This window comes from Pteronotus mesoamericanus, unplaced genomic scaffold (assembly GCF_021234165.1).
Source record: "Pteronotus mesoamericanus isolate MK-2021 breed Mesoamerican mustached bat unplaced genomic scaffold, CSHL_Meso_final scaffold_99, whole genome shotgun sequence".
NCBI classification, from domain to species: Eukaryota; Metazoa; Chordata; class Mammalia; order Chiroptera; family Mormoopidae; genus Pteronotus; species Pteronotus mesoamericanus.
The window spans coordinates 16,067,895-16,088,209 of record NW_026555330.1 but is presented as its reverse complement, the minus strand read 5'-3'; the positions used below and the strand labels follow the sequence as shown (position 1 = coordinate 16,088,209).

Here is a 20,315-nt window from a genome sequence, read left to right as displayed (position 1 = left end):
TGCCACAGGGACAAACCTCAGGGTTTTAAACCTTTCATCCGACGTAATGAACCAAGACGGAGAAGCCAGAACTAGACTTGTACTCTGGCAACACTTCCCACCTGATGTAAGGGTGGAAACAGGTCTGATGCTGAAAGCAACCTAGCAGACCAACAATTTAAAGCTTCCCTTCACCCTGGCATATACATTGCAGTGAATGCCAAACATTAGGACCTTTTCCTTTTATAATTTTATAAACTACAAAGTACATATACACTTAGGATTCTTGTAAAGCTTGGCATAGCTAATTTTTCTAATTACAATGCTAGTATTTCTCTATATACCTTAAACATACCTAGATCAGTGTGTCTCAATGGGATATTTTGTTGTCGTCGTGTCCTGTGCATGCAAGATATTTAGCAGCATCTCTAGCCTCTATCCACTAGTTGGCAGGAACATCCCAGCCATCAATGATGTCTCCAGATGATGCTACGTTTCTCCAGTTGAGGACCACTGAACTGATACAAAAGCCTAGCCTCATCCACTTCTGAATACCGCAGTAATCTTTACTGTTTACTATTTTTTGTAGCAAATAAGTAAGTCTGGCCAAACAAATGGAGAATTCATACTTCAACCTTTCACAAATACCCTCCCAAAGTTGGAATTTTGGGCCTTAGTCTTAGATGTTGGCAGTGACTGTTACACTGTGGAAATAGGTCTGTGCACAAACTGGTAACAGATACACATCCTTGAAAGCAGTGTAAAAATTCCTGTAGTTAACACCACAAATAATCCACACAATAATGCGACAAGCATTTATTAAACGCCTACTGTGTGCTCAGCACCGTACTAGGCACTAGGGGTGCAGAGATACAAATGTAAAATTTTTATTCCTGCCCTCAAGGAGCTTACAATTTAATTTTAGAAATAAATACAAATGTGAAACTACAATAGAGTGCTAGAAAATAATTGCAAAGCTACATATTAGTAAGTGCATGGACCACAGTACAAACGAAGGATCAGTGCTCAGGCAGCACAGAGTAAGTGCGGTCTTGGTGCGGGCACAGTCAGTCAGGGAGGTCCCCCTCAGAAGACAGAAGGGAAACCAGATTTTGAAGGAGGGTGATGAACATGAGCTGGGGCCAAAGAGCAAACTAAGCAAAAGAAACAGTATGAGAAAGGCACAGAGGCAAGGTCAAGGGCTTGTAAGACAACAGCGAAGGCCACAGGAAGTATCCTGTGATGATGTAGGTGAGTATGTTGGAGAAGAGCCTGCAGCAGGCCGAGCGTGGAGGGCAGGTAACAGAGCACTTGGAACATCACTGCTCCAACAGGAATTATGTGCTGGCTGTTCTTGACTGAAAGTGAAGCATCATGGAAACGGAGTTTGAGGAGATTATCTTAAATACCTACAAGATGAGGATCTTGAGAGCAAGGGCACTGGAAATAACCTAGGCCCCAAATACAGATCTGAACAGAGAACTATGAGGGGATAGCAGAAATGTAAATGTCCAGCCTCAAGGAGAAAAAAATTGGAACTTACCAAGATTTAGGACATGTAGAGTGGAAACCAGAACAACTCCAAGAGTGGGATGAGAAACATAAAGGGTAGTAAGTTGGTTTAGGGTAAATAAATTAAGCAATGATACCCATTTAAAAAGAAAATGGTATTTGGGGGATAAGAGGGGGATAAGATACGAGTTCTGTTTTCAAGTAACAAGGTGTGTAGAGAGATGGTGGTAAATATTGTTCCTGACGATCAAAACGGATAAACTAGGGTGAGGACAGAAAAACTAGTGAATATGCTCGGTGGAGAGCAAGAGAAAAAATAAAAATAAAAGCTAGAAATTGGAGAAAAATGACCAAAGAGGGTCCCACAGGCCAAAGAAGAGATTTCCTGAGATACAGGGTAAACCCAACAGTATGAAATACAGATTAAGACAAGAACTAAGAAAAGACACAATATTTATTCACTGCTGAGTCTGAGGACATTTCAGTGGAGTGCTGAGTACAAAAGCCAGTTAGGAAGTTTTAAGGATAGTTTATTGAGGAAATACATTGAACAATGGCTGACATGTTTGAAAAACCTTAAATGCCAGAAGAAAAATGGAATGGTCATTGGAAATGAGCAGTAGGTAGGCTATCCACATTTCGTGCTTAAGATAAACTTCCTACTGTCACCTGTCTATCTGTCTGGCCTGTTGCGTGGATATTTCATTTCTCTCTGTATTTCTGCTTTCCCTGGGGCAGTTCAGAGAGAAATGTATTTGAGTCTATAAATTACTGTGTTGTACTCCTGTTTACTCATTTAAACATTTTTACTTACACATTTTATTGTGCTGCTAGAAAGCATCGAAAGCATCACCAATTAATAATGACGTAATTATAAAGCAAAATAGCATTTTCAACCAATCTTCTAGGAATTTTAACGGATTTGCACTATCCTGCACATTTCTGTTCTAGGGATACAAGATTTCACATAGCTGGCCAGGGTTAGGGTGTTCATCAGAGATGCAGCAGCACCGTGGTCGGGAGCACAGGGTCAAGAACCAGACTGTGTAGGTTAGAATCTCTGCTCTGTCACTTACCAGCTATGTGATCTTGGTCAACCAGTTTCACTGTCTAAGTCTCAGTTGTTCACTTATGAAATGGGGGATATAGCATCTACCACAGCACAAGAAATGCTTAACATAGGGTCCAGTGCACACCAAGTGCTCAGTAAACATCAGTCACATCATCTAGAGCCTCAGAACTACGAGTAAAGCTCACAGCTCCACAGGGGAGCCAACCCCCACATTATAGCACCAATACCTTGCTCAGGGGAGGCAAACTCCCAGGACTATGTTGGGTGGCAGTGGAGTTCTGGAATAACCATTTTGTCATTCAAGGTCCATTTAAAAGGAGGAGCTGAGGAGGCAGAGGAAGTATACTGGTGAGCAGTTCACTGCAGATTAAGACCATAAAAACAAAATCTGCAGGATAAAGGGACTTCCTGTGTGTCACTCTTTTACTACTGAGCCCTTTAATCAGGTGCTGAGTCAGCACTGATGGTTCCTTCAAGTCGCCCTTTTTTCACATTTACCCAGTATAACACTGATCTCTCTGGTCATATTTTATTTTCTCTGAATTTCTGCCAGATGCTACATATTCTCCCATGTCCATCCTACGTGATACTTGCAGACAGGCAGCACTGGGCCTCAGGCAGAATTAGTCTCTTACAGAGCGTAAGGCACAACTGAAGCAGAGAGCACAGATCTAGAGACAACCAGGTTCATTTCTGGTTTCTCGAAATTTCAAGTACAAGAGAATTAGGAATGATAATCCACAGGAGAGAGAAACAGAGAGAGAGGGGGATAAAGGACATGTACCAAAATAAACCTCTCTGCGCTGGCACATGAGCACGTGCACACAGATACAGACACGCACGCACGCGAAAGCACTCTCTTGAAAAGTTCACCAAGGGAACCAGGATGACAAATGACAGTGGGGAACCAGTAACTCAATCAAATAGGTGTAGGTAACCTTGGTGTTTGTGGTGAAGGTAAGCCAAAGGGGAGGAAAGGATATTACAAGGAAGGAATTTATGATCCCAAAGGGGGACCTCTATGATGTCACATTTTATGACTGATTTCTAAAAAATATCAATCAAAAAATAACAGTTAAGTGCTGTCCCTGTTCGGAATAGTCACAGTGCGAAGTCATGTAACTTTTCTTGGAGTTTTCAGCAGGACTTGTATCCTCCTTTTCTGAGTAGGATTAATGGAACTGATGCCCATTATGAAAGACGTTGGAAATAACCAAAAGTTACTCGATTCCAAATCTGGTGAATAAGTGGATAATCAAACAGTTGAAAACAAGATGTGATTCTAAAGTAATGTAGTTTCCCTGTGTAGCTTATCACATGGGGGTGTCTGGAGCAGTTGCCACTGCTCAACAGTAGCACCACCGGAATAGCCACAACCACCCAGCTGAAAGGACACCTGTGTGGATGCGTGAGCCCTGATGCTACTTTAAACCAGCCTCCAAGATGAAAGGCAGTCCTGGTGATGATGAGTTTAGTGTTGTCTCTGCTGGGTTACAGGTGGGATGTGCCAAATTGAGAAGAATGAGCCACTGTGAGGTGAGGTACTTGAGAGATCACCAGTGTGACAGATAAGCTCATGGCAAGACGAGGATGGAGAAAGAGGTGCCGGCCACCTGAAAAGGGAGTCCAGGGCAATGACAAGAGGGACTGACTATTTAGTCAGGAACCTATGAGACTGGTGCTGGCATGGGCCAGAGGAGTGAGTACACATTCTGTGTGAGGATTTGTATATCCTCCTCAAGCCTGTCTCTTTCCATGTGACGCCATTAACTATGATGGTGTAAAACACCCACCTGTACCAGAGCATGCAGTGTGGAGGCGGAAAGGAGAGCCAGATGTCACCACAAGGGCCAATCATCCACACGTGAGAGCAGCCGGGCTGGGCTGTCTGCACTCACCTTTCTCTGTAGAATCCAAGAACCCTCACTAAGGCGTCACTTCCTTGGCTGCCTTGGGACCTGGACAAGGATACGTGGGGTGTGCAATGACTACAGTGGAGTCAGTGAAGATGATGGAAGCAAGACTCTGGAGTGCTGTTCTGAGTTTGCGTGGGAATACGAACTTCCACGGACCACCAAGAACATCAGAATAAAATGCACACTGAAACATAAATACATTGTGTCTGTAAAAATTTCCCTAGAACTAGGATCTTAGAATGCTAACTACAAATTGAAGCCTCACATAGAGGCTGCTTTAAACTCTAAAGCAGCTTCCTGGGTAGATGAGGAGCACATGTCTCCCTTCAAGGGAATAACCGGGGAGGGGTGGCGGGGCGGGGCGCACAAGGAGAAGCAGGGGAGCCAGGAGCAGCCTTGCTCTATAGCTACTCACCCAGAAGACAAAGTTAGGTGCCGCCAGCCACTCTAATGCTCTTTAAGCTTCTACAGGGTACATTGGGCCATCAGACACCTCCCAGGACAGTCAGACTAATCAACCTGCACCGAGGCAGTGGACCCACCTACTCAAGACCTATTCTAATTGCGACCACTACCGATTCTGACCCTACATCGGCTCGCAGCGAGGATAAACTTTCTGCCTTTTTTTTGCACTGAAAGAACTGTCACCTGCATGTGGTTCCTTTAATGTTGAGTAATGCCCAAACTATGACTCATGTCTTCCCCTAAACTCCAATGGACTCAGGTTTCTCTCCACTGTGGATTCTTTGATGTCGAATGAGACTCGACCTCTGAATAAAGGCTTTCCCACACTCATTACACTGATAGGGCTTCTCCCCTGTGTGGATTCTCAGATGCTGAATGAGGCCAGTGTTCCCGTTGAAGGCTTTCCCACATTCTTTGCATTTATAGGGCCTTTCTCCAGTGTGGATTCTCTGATGCTCAATAAGGCCTGACTTCTGACTGAAGGCCCTCCCACACTCATTGCATTTGTAGGGTTTCTCCCCAGTGTGGCTTCTCTGGTGGCCAATAAGATGTGAGCTCCGCCTGAAGGTTTTTCCACACTCATCACACTCATAGGGCTTCTCCCCAGTGTGGATCCTCTGATGTCCAATGAGGTGTGAGCTATGACTGAAGGCTTTCCCACACTCATTACATTCATAGGGTCTCTCCCCACTGTGGATTCTCTGGTGCAGAATAAGGCCCGCACTCTGACTGAAAGCCTTCCCGCACTGGTTGCACTGATACGGCTTCTCCCCAGTGTGGATTCTCTGGTGCAGGATCAGGCCTGTGTTTTGACTGAAGGCTTTGCCACACTCCTTACAGTGATAGCGTTTTACTTTGTTGTGGATGTCCTGATGGGAAAGAAGGGCTGACCTGTAACTGAAGGCTTTCCCACACACATTGCACTGGTAGGGTTTCTCCCCAGTGTGGATTCTCCAGTGGCGAACGAGGCCTGAGCTCTGAGCAAAGCTCTTCCCACATTCATCACATTTGTGCCGTCTCTCCTGGGTGGGGTTTCCCCGATGCCTGTCCAATCTGCCCACGTCTTGGGCTTCTCCACGCTGGAGACTCCCGATAACATCCCCATTACATTTGGCAGCTCTCTCTCCATGTAGTTGGACTCCGGTGGATGTTACCTGTTTCGAAGCTAATTCCCTGTTATCATTCTTGGTCTCACCACCTGAAATAAGAATGTAATTAATAACCATCAAGCCAATGTCACTTCTTATTCTATCTGTTATAAAAAAGGAGTCAAAGCTAGGGGAAGAGTAAAATACACCAGAAACAGCTACAAGAAATGCAAACTTGTCTCCAAAATGCCTTCTTGATGTGGGGAGAGGGGAGCAGGTCAAAACCAAGCACCACCAGCTACCTGGGGACGAAGTGCCATGAAAAAGTAGTTGTTGGGAGGGGGACTAAAGCGAGGAAGGGGTCAGCTAAGGAGAAGGGGAAGTCGGGCACTGGGAGGAATATAGATGACGAAAAGATCTGAGTGGGACAGAAATGGAAAAAAGCCCCAAACAGCCTTAAAAGGCAGGAGCACAACCAGCCTAAGTAAGGGCAATGTATGTAAACACCTCAAGGGAAATGGGGGCAGAAGCAACGCGTGAACCCAGAGAGCGCTAAAAGAGTAAAGTAAGTCCATCCTGGACTGGAGAATGAAAGTTTCATTTTAGACCTCAAGAAGTCTCAACATTGTATTTCTCCGTGGGATCCTGAATTTAAACTCAACTATGTCTTTCAGAAAGCTCACAATTAAGTATACATAAAAAACAAATGAACAAAAAACACCCTAAACTGATAGTAATACCCAGAGATCTCCTTACCCAGGGTGAACGCATTTCTGTAATTCTCTGGCCTGTCATCTCCACTCAGGTCTTTCTGGGATGGGTCAAGAAGCCACTCCTCTCGAATCAGGGACACGGCCATGTCTTCGATCTTCTCCAAAGTCTGAAACAGAACGAGCAACCATTTGAGGACTGGGATTGCTCCACAGCTCAAACCCAGAGTCTCAGAGACCCACTGGGGTTGGACAGGCTTAAGAGCTGGGGACATGCCGTACAGAGGAATCTGAACGGCTGGGAAGAAGAAAATGTGCCAAGTCAAGGATCAGTCTGTCTCTATTCAAAGTAATTTAGGGCAAAGTTCTTGGATGAGTATCGTGACAAGCAGTCCACACACGGTCGATGCCATTAATATAACCAAGGACAGCTATGGGGTTTCAGTGAGGAGGAGCACAACTCACCTGGAACCCTGCTGTAAGAAGTGACGCCGTCACCTGGTCTCCAGGACTTCCTTCTTGGGAAGGGGTGGGGCTCTGAGATGCAGATGCGGCTGAGGAGGAGAAAGGAGTCGTGAAGGAGGCCAGCCTTGCTCTGTGCTTGCGGGAGCCAGCAGTAACCCATTCTAAATTATCTGTATTTCGGCAGGAATGCCCGCCAGAGGGTTTCCCTATGAAATGCTGATAGCCTGGGCTCTGTGCCCACACCTCTTGCTGTCCGTGAAACACTGTCCTTTGATGTTCCACTCAGCCCGCAGTGCCCGTCAAACATACCAAGTGTACAGCTTCCTAACAGGAACGGCTCTATAATTTCTCCTGTGACGGAAGCTACAGTCTATCCCTGTGCCTGTCAGGATTCCTTTAGGTCCTGGTCTCCGGGCAATCTCTCTGTAGTTACTCTGGTACCTTCTGAAATGACTACAACAACTGCCAGCAGCTGCTTCCCACAGACACCAGACAGCACAAAATCAAAACTGGCAACAGGCTTTAGAACTTCAGATGAAAATTATATTAATAATTGAAATTGTTTCCATGTTTTTTTCTCTAGACACATTAGAAACCCATCTATATAGAACAAACTACTATAACCTACATAAATAAAAAAATAATAAATGCAGGGCAAGTATGAGACCAGAATCCTTGTTCTGTAAGAAAGTAAGTTCTCAGAAAATGATGGGAAAATGTCAAAAGGACTCTCTGGTAAATCTGAGACAGTTTAAGCATCAAAATAAACATAGTAACAGAATATTTATGAAATAAAATAATACCTTATTGACTCTATACTAATAAATTAAAAAATACTAAAGTAAAATGGGGAAAAGAGAATAGTCTCCATTACAATAAAAAAAAATATAAAAGGAATAACAGAGTTAGAAAATTTTCATTTTGTAACTGTCTTAGTAATCACTGACTGAGTGAAGAAGCACCAATTAATACTAAAATTAGTATTTTGGTAACAATAGTGTGATGAGGACCAGGCTATTTACACAGACTCGAGTATCCTCCCACAAATTACTTATTAATAACAAAGAGAAAAACAGTAACTTTACTGCCAATTAACCCAGGAATAATAACCTTAACCAAGTCATCAATAACAGGACAAATCCCCGCTGTACCTGAGAATAACACAATCTCACTTCTGGGGTGTTCCTGCCAAATAGACATAACTTGAACCTAAATATTAGGAAACATCATACAAATCTAAATTGCAGCCACTTTACAAAATAGCTGACCCATACGCTTCAAAAAAGTCAAGATTGTGAAAAGCAAAGAAAGGCTGAGTCACTGAAGTGCTGCCCTGGACGAACGCTATTGGAACCACTGGCAAAACATGCGCGTGAACTGTGGACGAGCTGCGTAGTGATCAGTGATACGCCCGACTGGCTGAGGGAATACATGCTGGGATATCTGCAAACAGAGTGGTATGATGAAACCAGACGATGTCAAAAATGTCTCGTTGGAAATATGTTGAGGTAACAGAAATGTACGAATACATAAAAATCCCTAATTCTTTAATTTCTTCATGAGTTTAGACTTGGGACTGACAGTGTACATGTGAAGCCTAGGTAAACATTTACATCAGACCTAAGAGTGGTGTGTGAAGAGTGCCTCCCCAGGAACGAGGTGAAGTTCCTTCCTACTTCCTCCTCATCAGTGAAGTCGGCTCCTCACCTCTGTCTCGGGGCCCGTGGAGCATGGGGGCCGCGTGCCGGGTTTCCGTAGGCTGGAGCTGAGCGTCTGGGGGCTCTGGTGCAACTTCCGAGTGCACCACCTCCTCCCAGAGGGCCCTGTGTCCATGTGCACGAGCCGGGACCTGGACACAACGGGCAGGTGCATTACGAGGGATCCCTCTGAGAAGCAAGGTGAGGGTGTGAGAGGACCGAGAGCCCATTTACAGGGCACGTGCTGATTTCCTCTGGCAGCAAGTAGTACTAACACGCTAAGTAGCATAGCCACCAAAGGAAAAGCTCTGCTGCGTCCTCCCTGGGCCCAACACCAACACACTGTGCTCCCAAGGTTGGGGAAGAAGGACGATAAACAGGAACAGAGCAGGGCTAGTCAGTGGGAAAAAGCCTGTGATGGGGAACTGGGAAACCTGAGTTCTGGTCTCAGGTCTACCTTTAATGTTTGGGTGCCCCTGAGAAAGTAATTTCAGCTCTCTATACATCTGGTAAACAGGAGCAGTAACACAGTATAGAGATGTTAGGAGGACAAAAAGTGGATTTATAACCTTAAAAAGAAGAACTCTGTAAACACAAACCATGCAACCCCATGACTGCTCTTGCCCTCCAACAGCAGAAACTCCTGCCCGGCACGTACTCCCCCTCCACCCAGCCTCCGGGACGCCCAGTCACGGCACACACACCTCCAGCTACTTACTGGTCGTCCTAGTATATCAATCTGCCTCTCCAGATCCTCCAACAGGGTAACCACCTCCTCCCCACTCTCCAGCTGATGCTCCTTCACCAGGGACTGCAGCTCCGCGGGCAGGATGCTCAGGAACTGCTCCAGCACCAGGAGCTCCAGGATCTGCTCCTTGCTGTTCAAATCTGGCCGCAGCCACTGGTGGCAAAGTGCCCGGAGCTGGATCAGGGCTTCTCGGGGTCCTCGGGTCTCCTGGTAGCACAGCCTCCTGAACCGCAGGCGGAACAACTCTTGGCCAGGAGGGTTGTGTTCATGTCGACTGGATTCCTGGTCCCAGCCATGATCTTCCTCGACCTTAACAATTACAAGGTCCTCCTCAGGAGCCTGGTTGGGTGGGGATGGGGCTGAAGACTTTCCTGATTCTGCGGCCATGTAGGGCTGGAAAAGCTCAGAAGGCTTGTTTCTACTACCTTCTTTATCTTCTTAAGAGAGAACCTTCTGAGGGCTTCTTCTTTAAGGGGACTTCTTGAGGAAGAGAAAATAACAGTGTTAAGGAAAGTCAAAGGTCATAGTGATTTACGAAGACATCTCAAGCTCCCTATGATATGGACTTCACAGCTTGGTCATTGGTAAGTCTTCTCCTCTGTCTTCCAGAAGTAACTCCTTACCTCTGTAGCCTTTTCTCATACCAACCCATTTGTTTTCTCTCCTTGGGGATGTGGAACATGGGTAAACAAAGTCAAGAAACCAGGTGCACTGTGTCTAATTGAAGTTCTAGCCCTCAGAGATGCTGACTTAACTTCTCCCAGCATTTGCTACACTAGCTGTACTGTTGCTATACACTTTAGCTCTCAACTTGTCCCTCAGTCTCAACAGATGGGACTAATTTCCAAATAGTTTAGCTTGAGGTACTGTCAGGGACTGTCCTTCCCCACCTAACATTCATTTTCTTGCCTGGGCTCCTGTCTTCCCTCCGATCTCACGGTGAACCTCTACTGTTGACCCTGTCACGATCTTCTTCCCTTTGGAACACTGGTTCTGCATCTCCAAGGAACCTGGATGCCCCATCACCATCTACAAACCCGAAGTCTAGTCCCAAACCCTAATGACCTTCCAGGATGCTTTATAATTTAGATCATCTTGGATGAAGCCTTGGGAGTTTGGCATCCTCACTCAGCATAACACATCTGAGATCATCAATGTTGTTGCATCTTATAAGTATGTTTATCCATTCTCCAGTTAAGACTCCTCAGTTGATTCCAGTTTTTGGTTACAAATAAAGCCACTATGAAGTGACATAGTCATTTCACTTGGGTAAATATCCAGAAGCAAATGTGCTGAGCTTCATGGTAAATGCGTGTACAACTTTTAAGAAACTGTCACACTGTTTTCCAAAGTGGCTGCTACAGTTTGCATTCTTCTAGCAACATGTGAGAATTATAGCTCCTCCATATTGGACCAAAATTTGACTCTGTGTGTGTGTGTGTGTGTGTGTGTGTGTGTGTGTGTGTGGTAAATTAAGATATTCTAATAGGTATGTAGCAGGATCTCACTATGGTTTTCATTTGCTTTTCCTTACTGACCAATAATGTTTAGCATCCTTTCATGTGCTTATTTCCCACCTGTATATATCCTCTGGTGAAATATCTGTTCAAGACTATTGCCTGTTTTTAAAATTAGGGTTGTTTATTTTAAAAATTCTGCTGCAGAGCTCTTTAGCTCAGTGATTCTCAACTGGGGGCAATTTTACCCCCTTCACCAAGACACTTAGCTATGTCTAGAAACAATTCTCTTGTCACAACTGAGGGGAAGGGGTGCTACTATTATCTAGAGGGTAGAGGCCAGAGATGCTACTAAACATCGTGCAATGCAAAACATAGCCGCAAAAACAAAGTGTCCACACCAACGGTGATAAATCCGGGTCCAGCTGAAACCATTCAACTCTTACTTGAAAGTCTCAGCTTGACTATTCCCCCCTCCCTTTTTTTTTTTTTACAAGACCTCTCTGTTGTCCCCACCCTGTACCCGTGCCCTGACCAAGCAGATTAAGGTGCTCATTCTTGTCTAGGTGTTTCTCACATGGTCCTAATACAGGGTTTATCACATTGTGCAGAGTGCTGGAACTGTCTGCCTATGGCCATAGTTTTCTTGCAAATGCCTATCTGTGGCAGTGAGCTTTTTCTTTTTTAAACATGGAAATTATATTACATGTCTGTTTGCCAGAGAGATCACAATAGCAGAACAATATAAAATGGATTGAAGAACATAACTGAAGGCAGAATATCCAAAAGTAGTCGGCAAGAGAAGCCAACGTCCACATAGCGCCACAGACCTAGAGTCCACAAAGGGAGGGAACCGACACTCAGAAGGAAAACCTGATTATGTGCAGTTCTTGACATAGGTCTTCAGAGCAGAGCCTCTCTCTTTCAAGGCTTCTTTGGTTGGGGATAGGGGGATGTTGGTTCAGTCTCTACGATCTAATGAAAACAGAGAATTTCTCCCAAGGAAAAAACCTACAGGCATAAAAGTTTATATTCAATTTCAGCAGAGTTCACAGACCTGACACCCATCAAGATCTCCAGGAGGGTTATGAACCCCTACTTAGGAAAGGAAGAGAATTTGAATATTATCTTTGAAACGAGACAAGGCTAGGAAAAATAGTTTGGGGAGTAAACTACATACAGGAAGAACCAAAGAGCAAGAGATATGGTTAAATATGGTGATTAACATCAGAGAGTTTAAATCATGGATGATGACTTTACAGAGAAGGGGGGGATTTCCTGGAACAGTAAGATTTGAGGAAGAGTGAATTTGGGTTGAGATTTTCTGGAGGGTTTAAGACAAGGGGTAAGCAAGTTTGTTTTGAACAGGCAGGATTAACATCCATGGTTTCAAAATAGTTTATTTAAAAAAAAATCTATTAAAATTTAATAAATTCTTAAATTTTCTTAAAACAGCCACTTATAGTTTAAAAACTTGAAAGGTCATTACCATGGGATATGTATCTAACCTCTCATTATTCAGAATGTGATGCTCCAGAGTCACTGATTGACCATCTTTTCTTTTGAAGTTTTTTTTAAATCCTCACCTGAGGACATTTTATTTTTATTTATTTTTATTGCTTTTAGACAGAAAGGAAGAGAGAGAAGCATCAACTCAGACCAGCAAACAAACCCACAACCTTTCAGTTTTAAGACAAGGCTCCAACCAACTGGGCGATGCAGCCAGGGCTTCTTTTGAATTTTCTTAAAACCAACGCTCACCTTTAATGAACAACTGGCCATGTTTACATTCAATTTTAGCAGAGTTCACATCCAATTTCAGCAGAGTTCCTCATCAATACCAACTATAAACTAGTAATCCTCATCAATGCCGATCCTCATCAATACCAACTATAAACTATTAATCCTCATCAATTCCAATGATAAACTAATTAATCTCATAAATACCAACTATAAACTATTTCAACGTTAAGTGTGCACCACTCAAGGACTTTATATTATTGGTATGTTAAAACATTACATTAGAATATTAATATCCTAATATTAAAGTCTCATCAGCAAAGCTTGGACTGAAATCATTTAATGATCAGGTCTGTTTATATTTTGTACAAAATCAGCAAACAAGCGTTGTCCTTTCTTTTTAGTCCCTTCCCCTCACGATCGGTTTTTGACGATTGGAACCTATAACTAAGCAAGTACAGCGAGATGCACTACAGAGTTAATCCCCTGTGTACTTTGCTCTCAGTTTTTCGTATACACACCTGTACTGAGTTGGGAAGCTCCTTGTGGGTAAAGACAGCTTCTTGCATCTCCTTTCAACGCCAGGTCCCTTCACTGACTTAGGGTGTTAGAACACTCAACCTTCGAGGCTTCTTCAGACCCCAAACCCTATAATCCTGGGAACTACTGAAGGCACAATTCAGCTTTTAACGGCATTATTTGTTCAATAGGTGCAGAAGAAATGTTTTCTTCTTTCAGACCAAGTCTAATTTGGGATGTTTGGGAACGGAAAATGAAACAAAACAAGAAAGGTATTTTCCAGACTCGCATGATCAAGAAAAAGTGCTCTGCAGTGTCCCCGGCGGCACCGGCGGAAGGGTTTGGCGCCCACCGCCCTCGACGCGGAACCGCGGCGGAAATTCGAAGTCTGTCTGTATTTGCTACCCCGGTGACCACTGGACAGACATGCGTCACTAACCGAGCGACAGAACCCCGGGTCCCGTTCGGCGGCGGCGGCGGTCGCTGCTGCCGGACACGCCGCTCACCGGTGGCCCGAGTTCTGGAAACAGGGCACCTGCCTCAGTGAACTCTTCTAACAAAGGCGGAATTCTGAACGAGGCGGACTCCACGCGTCCCCGAGGCGTTTCTTTTTGTACAATTATCCAGCCAACATCACCAATGTCTGAATACTGCATTACAAAGAGCAGAATAACTCCACAGCAATAATAGGTTTCCACGAATAACTGGGGCTTTCCAAAGGAAAATATATCTGTTTAAAAAGTGAAATTTTTATTGAGAGAGAAAAGCAAAACTGCAGCGCAAAAAGACAATGCGGGGGCCGTCTCCTATTTTAAGACGACAAACTAGCCCGACTGCAAATAACACCGCTAATCCACAACCGATGAAGAAAACGAGCCCTTAGAAAAAGTGCCTTCGCAAAAGTCTGGCGACGCGGCCGCGGCCGGTGGCGGTCCCCACAGCCCGGGCGCCACCTCGGCCCCGCCCCGCTCGGACCCTCAGGTCTGTCCCCGGTGGCGGCCGCTCCGGCCACAGGGCTCCCTCAGGCCCGGGCCGAACAGTACTCACCGCGAGTCTTGGGGCGGCAGGGGTGGGGAAGGGCGGCGGCGGACGGACACCGCGGTAAGGCCGGGAGAAAGGGGGTCGAAAGCCGCAGCCTGACCAGGCCCTCCAGCCCCCAGCTTCCACACCAGCGGCGGCCCAACACCGGCCAAAGCGCATTTTGCCCACCGGCACTTCCGGCAGCTCTCTAGGAATCCTGGTGGTCTGAAAGCTCTATGGTCGGCGCCCCGGGCTCCTCCTGCGCCTGCGCGTCGCAGGGTCGCGCGCTCCAGAGCAGGGAGGTGCGAGCGAGCCCTTGAAGGGTCCGCGGGGGGTCGGTTCGCTGGGCTCGCGTCCAGCCGGTTGTGTGCCCGTGTAGTCAGGTGTCCTTGTCCGTGCATACCCAGTCCTTGAGGAATTCCTGTTAACCATCGTTCTTAGTATAAAAGTCTCTACGGCACCTAGTAATAGTACACTTACACTATTACAATTCAAAAATAATTCACTGAATATAACTTCTTTACGGATCTTTAACGTATCTTCCACCACTTCCTACTTTAATGGGTTGCACTCGTTTACAAAACATGCTTTTGCAGTTTTGCCTTTTTAACGCCAAAACTAAGACGTAAGCTTCAGTGGTAGACTTCGATTTAATACCAGAGTTCGGGAAAACAGCGTTCATTCTTTACATACCTGTTGTATTAGTCTTAATTTTTCAGACTAAGTAGGATCTCGCGGGTGGAGGTTGTGGAAACTGTCTTTTCCTTTTGTTGTTTTGGTCCCACATTTTTATTCTTCAGCAAGTTTCCTACTCATCCATCTATTCTCAGTTCTCAGGTGCCCCTCCAATCTTCACCTTCGTTGTCCCTTTCCCTTCCTGCTGATAGCAACCAGCAAAGGTTCCATCCAGTGCCCAACAACGCTAACCCAGAAATATCCTGTCCAGATACTAGTTCTGATTTGTCTTTAAGGGTTCTGTCATCTAATCATCACAACAAAGCAAACACGGAGAAGGTTCAGTGCTTCCAGACTCTCAAAACACTCATCTTTGCTCTTTATTTCGTAGGTCTTGACTCCCAGCTGGCAACAGACTCTGCTGTTTCTGTTTTCACATTAGAAAAATAATTTTTAAAGCCCAAAGATGTAGTTCAGAAGTGAAATAACATCACGACCTTCGCAAAGATTTCTCAAAAGGCACTAATGATAATACAAACGTGATAAATTTGATTTCATCAAAATTTAAATCTTCTGCTCAACAGAAAACACCACTAAGAAAGTGTAAAAAAGCTCCAGACAGCAAAAAACTTGCAACACATATTTCCGACAACTGGTATTCAGAATATACTAAGAACTCTTATAACTCGGTCATAGACAAACCAGTATTAACATAGAATTTATTACACACTTTACAAAAGAATGTATATGAATGGCCAATATGTACCTGAAAGGGTATTCAACATCATTATACATTAGGGAAATATAAAATTAGGACAGCAGTGAGGTAGAATGGCTACCATTAAAATGGCTAACAATATCAAGTGCTGATGAGGATGTGAAACAACTGGAAACACACAGTGCTAGTGGGAGTGTATTGGTACAAGTAGTCTGGAAAAATGGCAGTTTTTAATAAAGTTAAATAACACCTACATTATGACCTAGGAATCTCACTCCTAGATATTAACCCAAGAGACATGAAGAGCTAAGTCCAGAGCAGATTCATTCATGGTAGGCCCAAACCAGACAAATCCAAAAGGTCATCAACATGTTCATACAATGAAATACTACCCAGAAATAAAAAAGAGCTACTGATAGGTGAACAATGTACACATATCCAAAAATATGTAGTCTTATATGAATGTGTTCAAAAATATGTGAAATTAACCTGTGGTGTTTATTTTTGATAGGGGTTGTGGCTACATGATTGCATACATATGTAAAAAATTTAAAACAATAAATAAAAAATTAAATATACTCTTAGGATTATGGCGTAAAAAACACCAGGCAGCAAGCGCTCCTCGCTAGAGATGGCCACTTTCACTGGTTCCTTTTACTTTTATTAACCTTCACATTTATTTATAAATAACATGCTAACACTGCCATTTCCTAATTCTCTATGTATAGATCATCTATATTACCTACTCACTTCCTGCTATGGAAAAATAAGCATTTAATTATTCTAAGCACTGCTGGAATTAGCCACACAAGGGATTAGAGGACACACTGTAAACTTCCCAGAGTAGCAGGGTCCAACAAAAGCTCCCACACCAGAGCACAAAAAAAGTTAAGACTTTTGTTACTGGTATTTTCTCTATTTGTATAAGCAGGGGACATGTTTCTACTAAGACACCACGTATTTTCCATACCTAGGGCCTGGGAGGTGTTCCCAGCCTCCTAAGTAGTTCTGAATGTTAGTTTCATAAGGACCACTTTATATATGGTATATGACCTAGCACAGTAATTCTCAAATATTGTATCATGGAGCCTTTTATGTTCTTAGAAACTAACAAAGAGCCTTGGCCAGTGTGACTCGGCTGGGTGTCATCATGCAAACCAAAAGCCACGGGTTTGATGCACATGCCTGGGTTGCAGATTCTGTCCCCCGGGGCCCATCCTTGGTTTTTCTCCCTCTTTCCCCCTCCCTTCCCCTCTCTCTAGACAATAAAAACCGGGGGTGGGGGTGGGGGTGGACCTAGGGAAGGCCTAGAGAGCTTATGTGGGTCATGATAATCAAAATTTGCTGTGTTCAAAATTAAAAATGAGGAATTGGAAAATATTCTGTAAAATAACAACATGCCCACTACATGTTATGTAACATTTTGTGATACTTAACTATATTTTTCAAAACAAAATTAGTAAGAGGAGTGGAATTAATTCAGTTTTGCAAATCTCTTCAACGTCTGCCATAATACAAGGTGGCTGGCCTCTCCCATGTTTGCTCACTCTCCTCTCTCTAAGGGCACTTCCTTCTACTCTCCATTTACCTGAATCTGACCCTTCTGATTTTCCTTTAATCAGAAGGCCTTCTCTAAGAACCCAGAAGTGGGATATGTAAAAATGAGAAAAAGGGAGAGAAAGCGGTATACAGGAAAAAACATGGGTTGTTTCAAGTTCACGTTGGAAGAGTGACATAACATCAACTTCTTCTCCCAAAAACCTACTTAAATGATGGAAAAACTAAAAAAAAAAAGTATATAAATTAATGAGCTAGAAAACAAAAAGGTCAAAAATTTTGAGGAATTTCTGGAAAAGAACCAGCAATTGGGATCACAGATTATTGAAGCAGCGGGAACTGCCATGCAAGACCCCAAGGCCTGGTGTGCATTTCCAGAGAAACCCTGAAGTTCCAACTTCAGGGCCAGCAGCTGCAGAGAAACAACAGCGGGCCATTCATCTAAGAAATGGATTTTGAACTATTAAATAGCTCCCCTTTCTAACTGGTAGCTGGGGCACCGTCCTCTACTTAGGAGTTGGTATCTGCTTTCTAAAACAGTTGGGGGTTGGGGGAGCTTTACTAAGAAAACAGAGGCCTAAGAAAGAAGCATAGCAAACTTTGCAATGACTCTGGACTTCTGCAATAGAGCAGGAGGAGGAAAAATAAAGACAGCACTGCCTCGGAGGAAGCACAATGAAGCTTTCCACCTTAGAGAAGGCGGCTCTCATTGCGGTACCTGAGTACATCCCCAGCCAGTCAGCTTGCTCCGCTCCCTCATTCTAAGGCAAGGCCTGCCTGTAGCCTGCTTCCCTACGACTTGCCCTCAGACTCCCAGTGGGGTAAGACCAGCAGCACAAGCAGCTTCCTAAAGGTGCAGGAACTCACACTACCTAGGTTGATCAGCTCGGGGTCTCGTACCTAAATATGAACAGGCACCCAGCAGTGGAGAATACTTCACGGAAATCATGAGCAGAACATGAAAGAAATCGGGTAAGGTATGCTAGCCTCATAAAATGGGTGGAGTGTAACCTCATTTTTGTTGTCTGGGAAGGATTATATAATATAGGACTTATTTATCCCTTGAATGTTTGGTAGAACTCTCCAATGAAACCGCCTGGACCTGGGATTTTCTTTCTCCTTCTTAAATTCAACTCCCCATGCAAACACCTTTGGATGTTATTAACCACATCTCCAATTGCCAAGTCATACAGTATTAAGAGGCTTCCTATTTAATGTATCCGAATGAAATGTGGGGATGAAGGAAAAATCGTGAGCCAGCAGGTTTGTCCTTTAAAATGTTGCTCTTCTCCATTAGTAAAACCACCATGCTCGGTTCCAATTACATCATACCTCATGAAGGGTTGCAGCGCGGGGACGCTTCACCCTACTCTAGTCCCTGTGTTTCCTAAGGACCGGATAAGTGCAAAAAAGAGACCAGTTTTCGTCTCCTTTCATCCGTGAGGTGCATTCAGGTCCCGAAGCAGTGACCGCCGGAGACCCCTCCCCAAGGTCGCGGACATCCGGCCGCCTCTGTCCGGAGCCCGCCCGCTCTCCGCTCCCGCTGGACCCGCGCGGGAAGCGCAGAGGGACCGACCGCCGCGGGGTCCCCAGGCAGGGAGCTGCAGGCCGCGGAGGAGTTTGTCCTCGGTCCCTTTCCGCTTCGTATGGAATCCCGGAGGGTCCCCAAGTCTGTTGTCGACAAACCGGCTGCCCGACAGTGTTCCCAGATTCCCAGACGGGAACGCCAGCGTTTCTGGACGCGGGAAAGGCCGGCCCCCTTTCTCAGTGCGCTGGCGACTCTGTCCACTTCCGGTGTGACGGTTCCGGTGCCCTGAGGGTGGGGCGGTGAGAAGGGCCGCCGGGGAGATCGGGCCTGAGGAGAGGAGAGGGGGGGGCTGTTCCACGCCGGCGCGGTTGGGGTTACCTCTTTAGGGAGCTCAGAATGGTGGTAATTGTGAACCTTACGGGAATTGTTTTAAAACACACGACAGCGAGGACGCAGTGAATTCACGGAGATCAAATACTGATAACGATGAAGCCGGTCTGAGGGGAAGACCGTGCCGAACGTGGCGCCGACGGCGGCCGCCAATTCTCGCCCAGACTTCAGATCGTGTCCCCGAGACCCGGCGCCGGAGACACGAGGACCTTCATCCCTAACAGGCCAAGCCGGTCCCGCGGGGGCGACCGTACCGGGTGCCGCGTCCGCAGACCGCGGGCTGCACGTGTCCGCCTCAGAGGGTCAGCTCCCCAGAAGAGCCTTTCTCGGCCCGTTTCCTGTCAACTCGCGGCAGAGCCTACGTCCGACTGACTCGTGCTGCGTGCCTCTTGCAGGTTTATAAGGGCAGGGATCTCGTTCACCTGGTGCCTCGCTGGATGCCCAGTGCTTGGGTAGGGGCCTGGCACGTAGCGCCGCTGAGCACAGGCTCGCGCAGTGCACGAGTGTGAGGAGCTGGGAGCCCTGACGGTGCGGCTCGGGCGGCGGCGTGTCCTGCAGGGTGCGGGGTTGCTGGCGCGGCTCCCGGTCCCAGGCCTCTTCCCGGGTACGGGCGCTTGTGAGAGACAACCTATCCATGTTTCTCTCCGTCTCTCTAAGAATAAGTGAATGAAATCTTTAAACAAACAAACAAAAAAACCCAAACAGCGCAGCACACACACAGGAGAAAAACCGTGCGGCAGAACGGGGGTGGTTCTCCACCGAGACGGCCGAGCCCGAGGGCGGGAGGACCTCGACCGGCGCTGCCTAATAACGCGGAGTCCAATGGGATCTACCTACAAAACCTCACATGTTCCAGTAGCCACATTAAAAAAGTAAAAAGGTGAAATCAATCTTAACATTTTGTTTAAACCAATATAATTTTAACATTAATCAATATGTAGAGATAAAATACTTTTTCAAACTAATTCTTTGAAAGCTGGTGTGTGTACGCTTACTGCAGATCTCAATCCCGATACTAAATTTTCATTAAGAATAATCTACATTATATAAAATTTAAAA

General features: G+C 45.3%; 1 protein-coding gene across 2 annotated transcripts; it reads right to left on the bottom strand.

The window, feature by feature from the left end:
• Window positions 1-1,641: 1,641 nt before the first annotated feature.
• On the bottom strand, window positions 1,642-14,553 carry ZKSCAN8 (zinc finger with KRAB and SCAN domains 8). 2 transcript variants are annotated; one of them, XM_054564817.1, is made up of 6 exons: window positions 14,416-14,553; window positions 9,623-10,132; window positions 8,915-9,056; window positions 7,208-7,296; window positions 6,789-6,912; window positions 1,642-6,142 (listed from the first exon to the last, which is right to left on the bottom strand). In XM_054564817.1, exons 2-6 carry the CDS (start codon window positions 10,037-10,039, stop codon window positions 5,184-5,186), a joined length of 1,731 nt encoding a protein of 576 aa, XP_054420792.1. In that variant the 5' UTR covers window positions 10,040-10,132; window positions 14,416-14,553; the 3' UTR covers window positions 1,642-5,183. The 2 variants fall into 2 exon arrangements, with proteins under 2 accessions (XP_054420792.1, XP_054420793.1); XM_054564818.1 differs by having other exon boundaries at window positions 9,623-10,129.
• Between the last annotated feature and the right edge of the window lie 5,762 nt (window positions 14,554-20,315).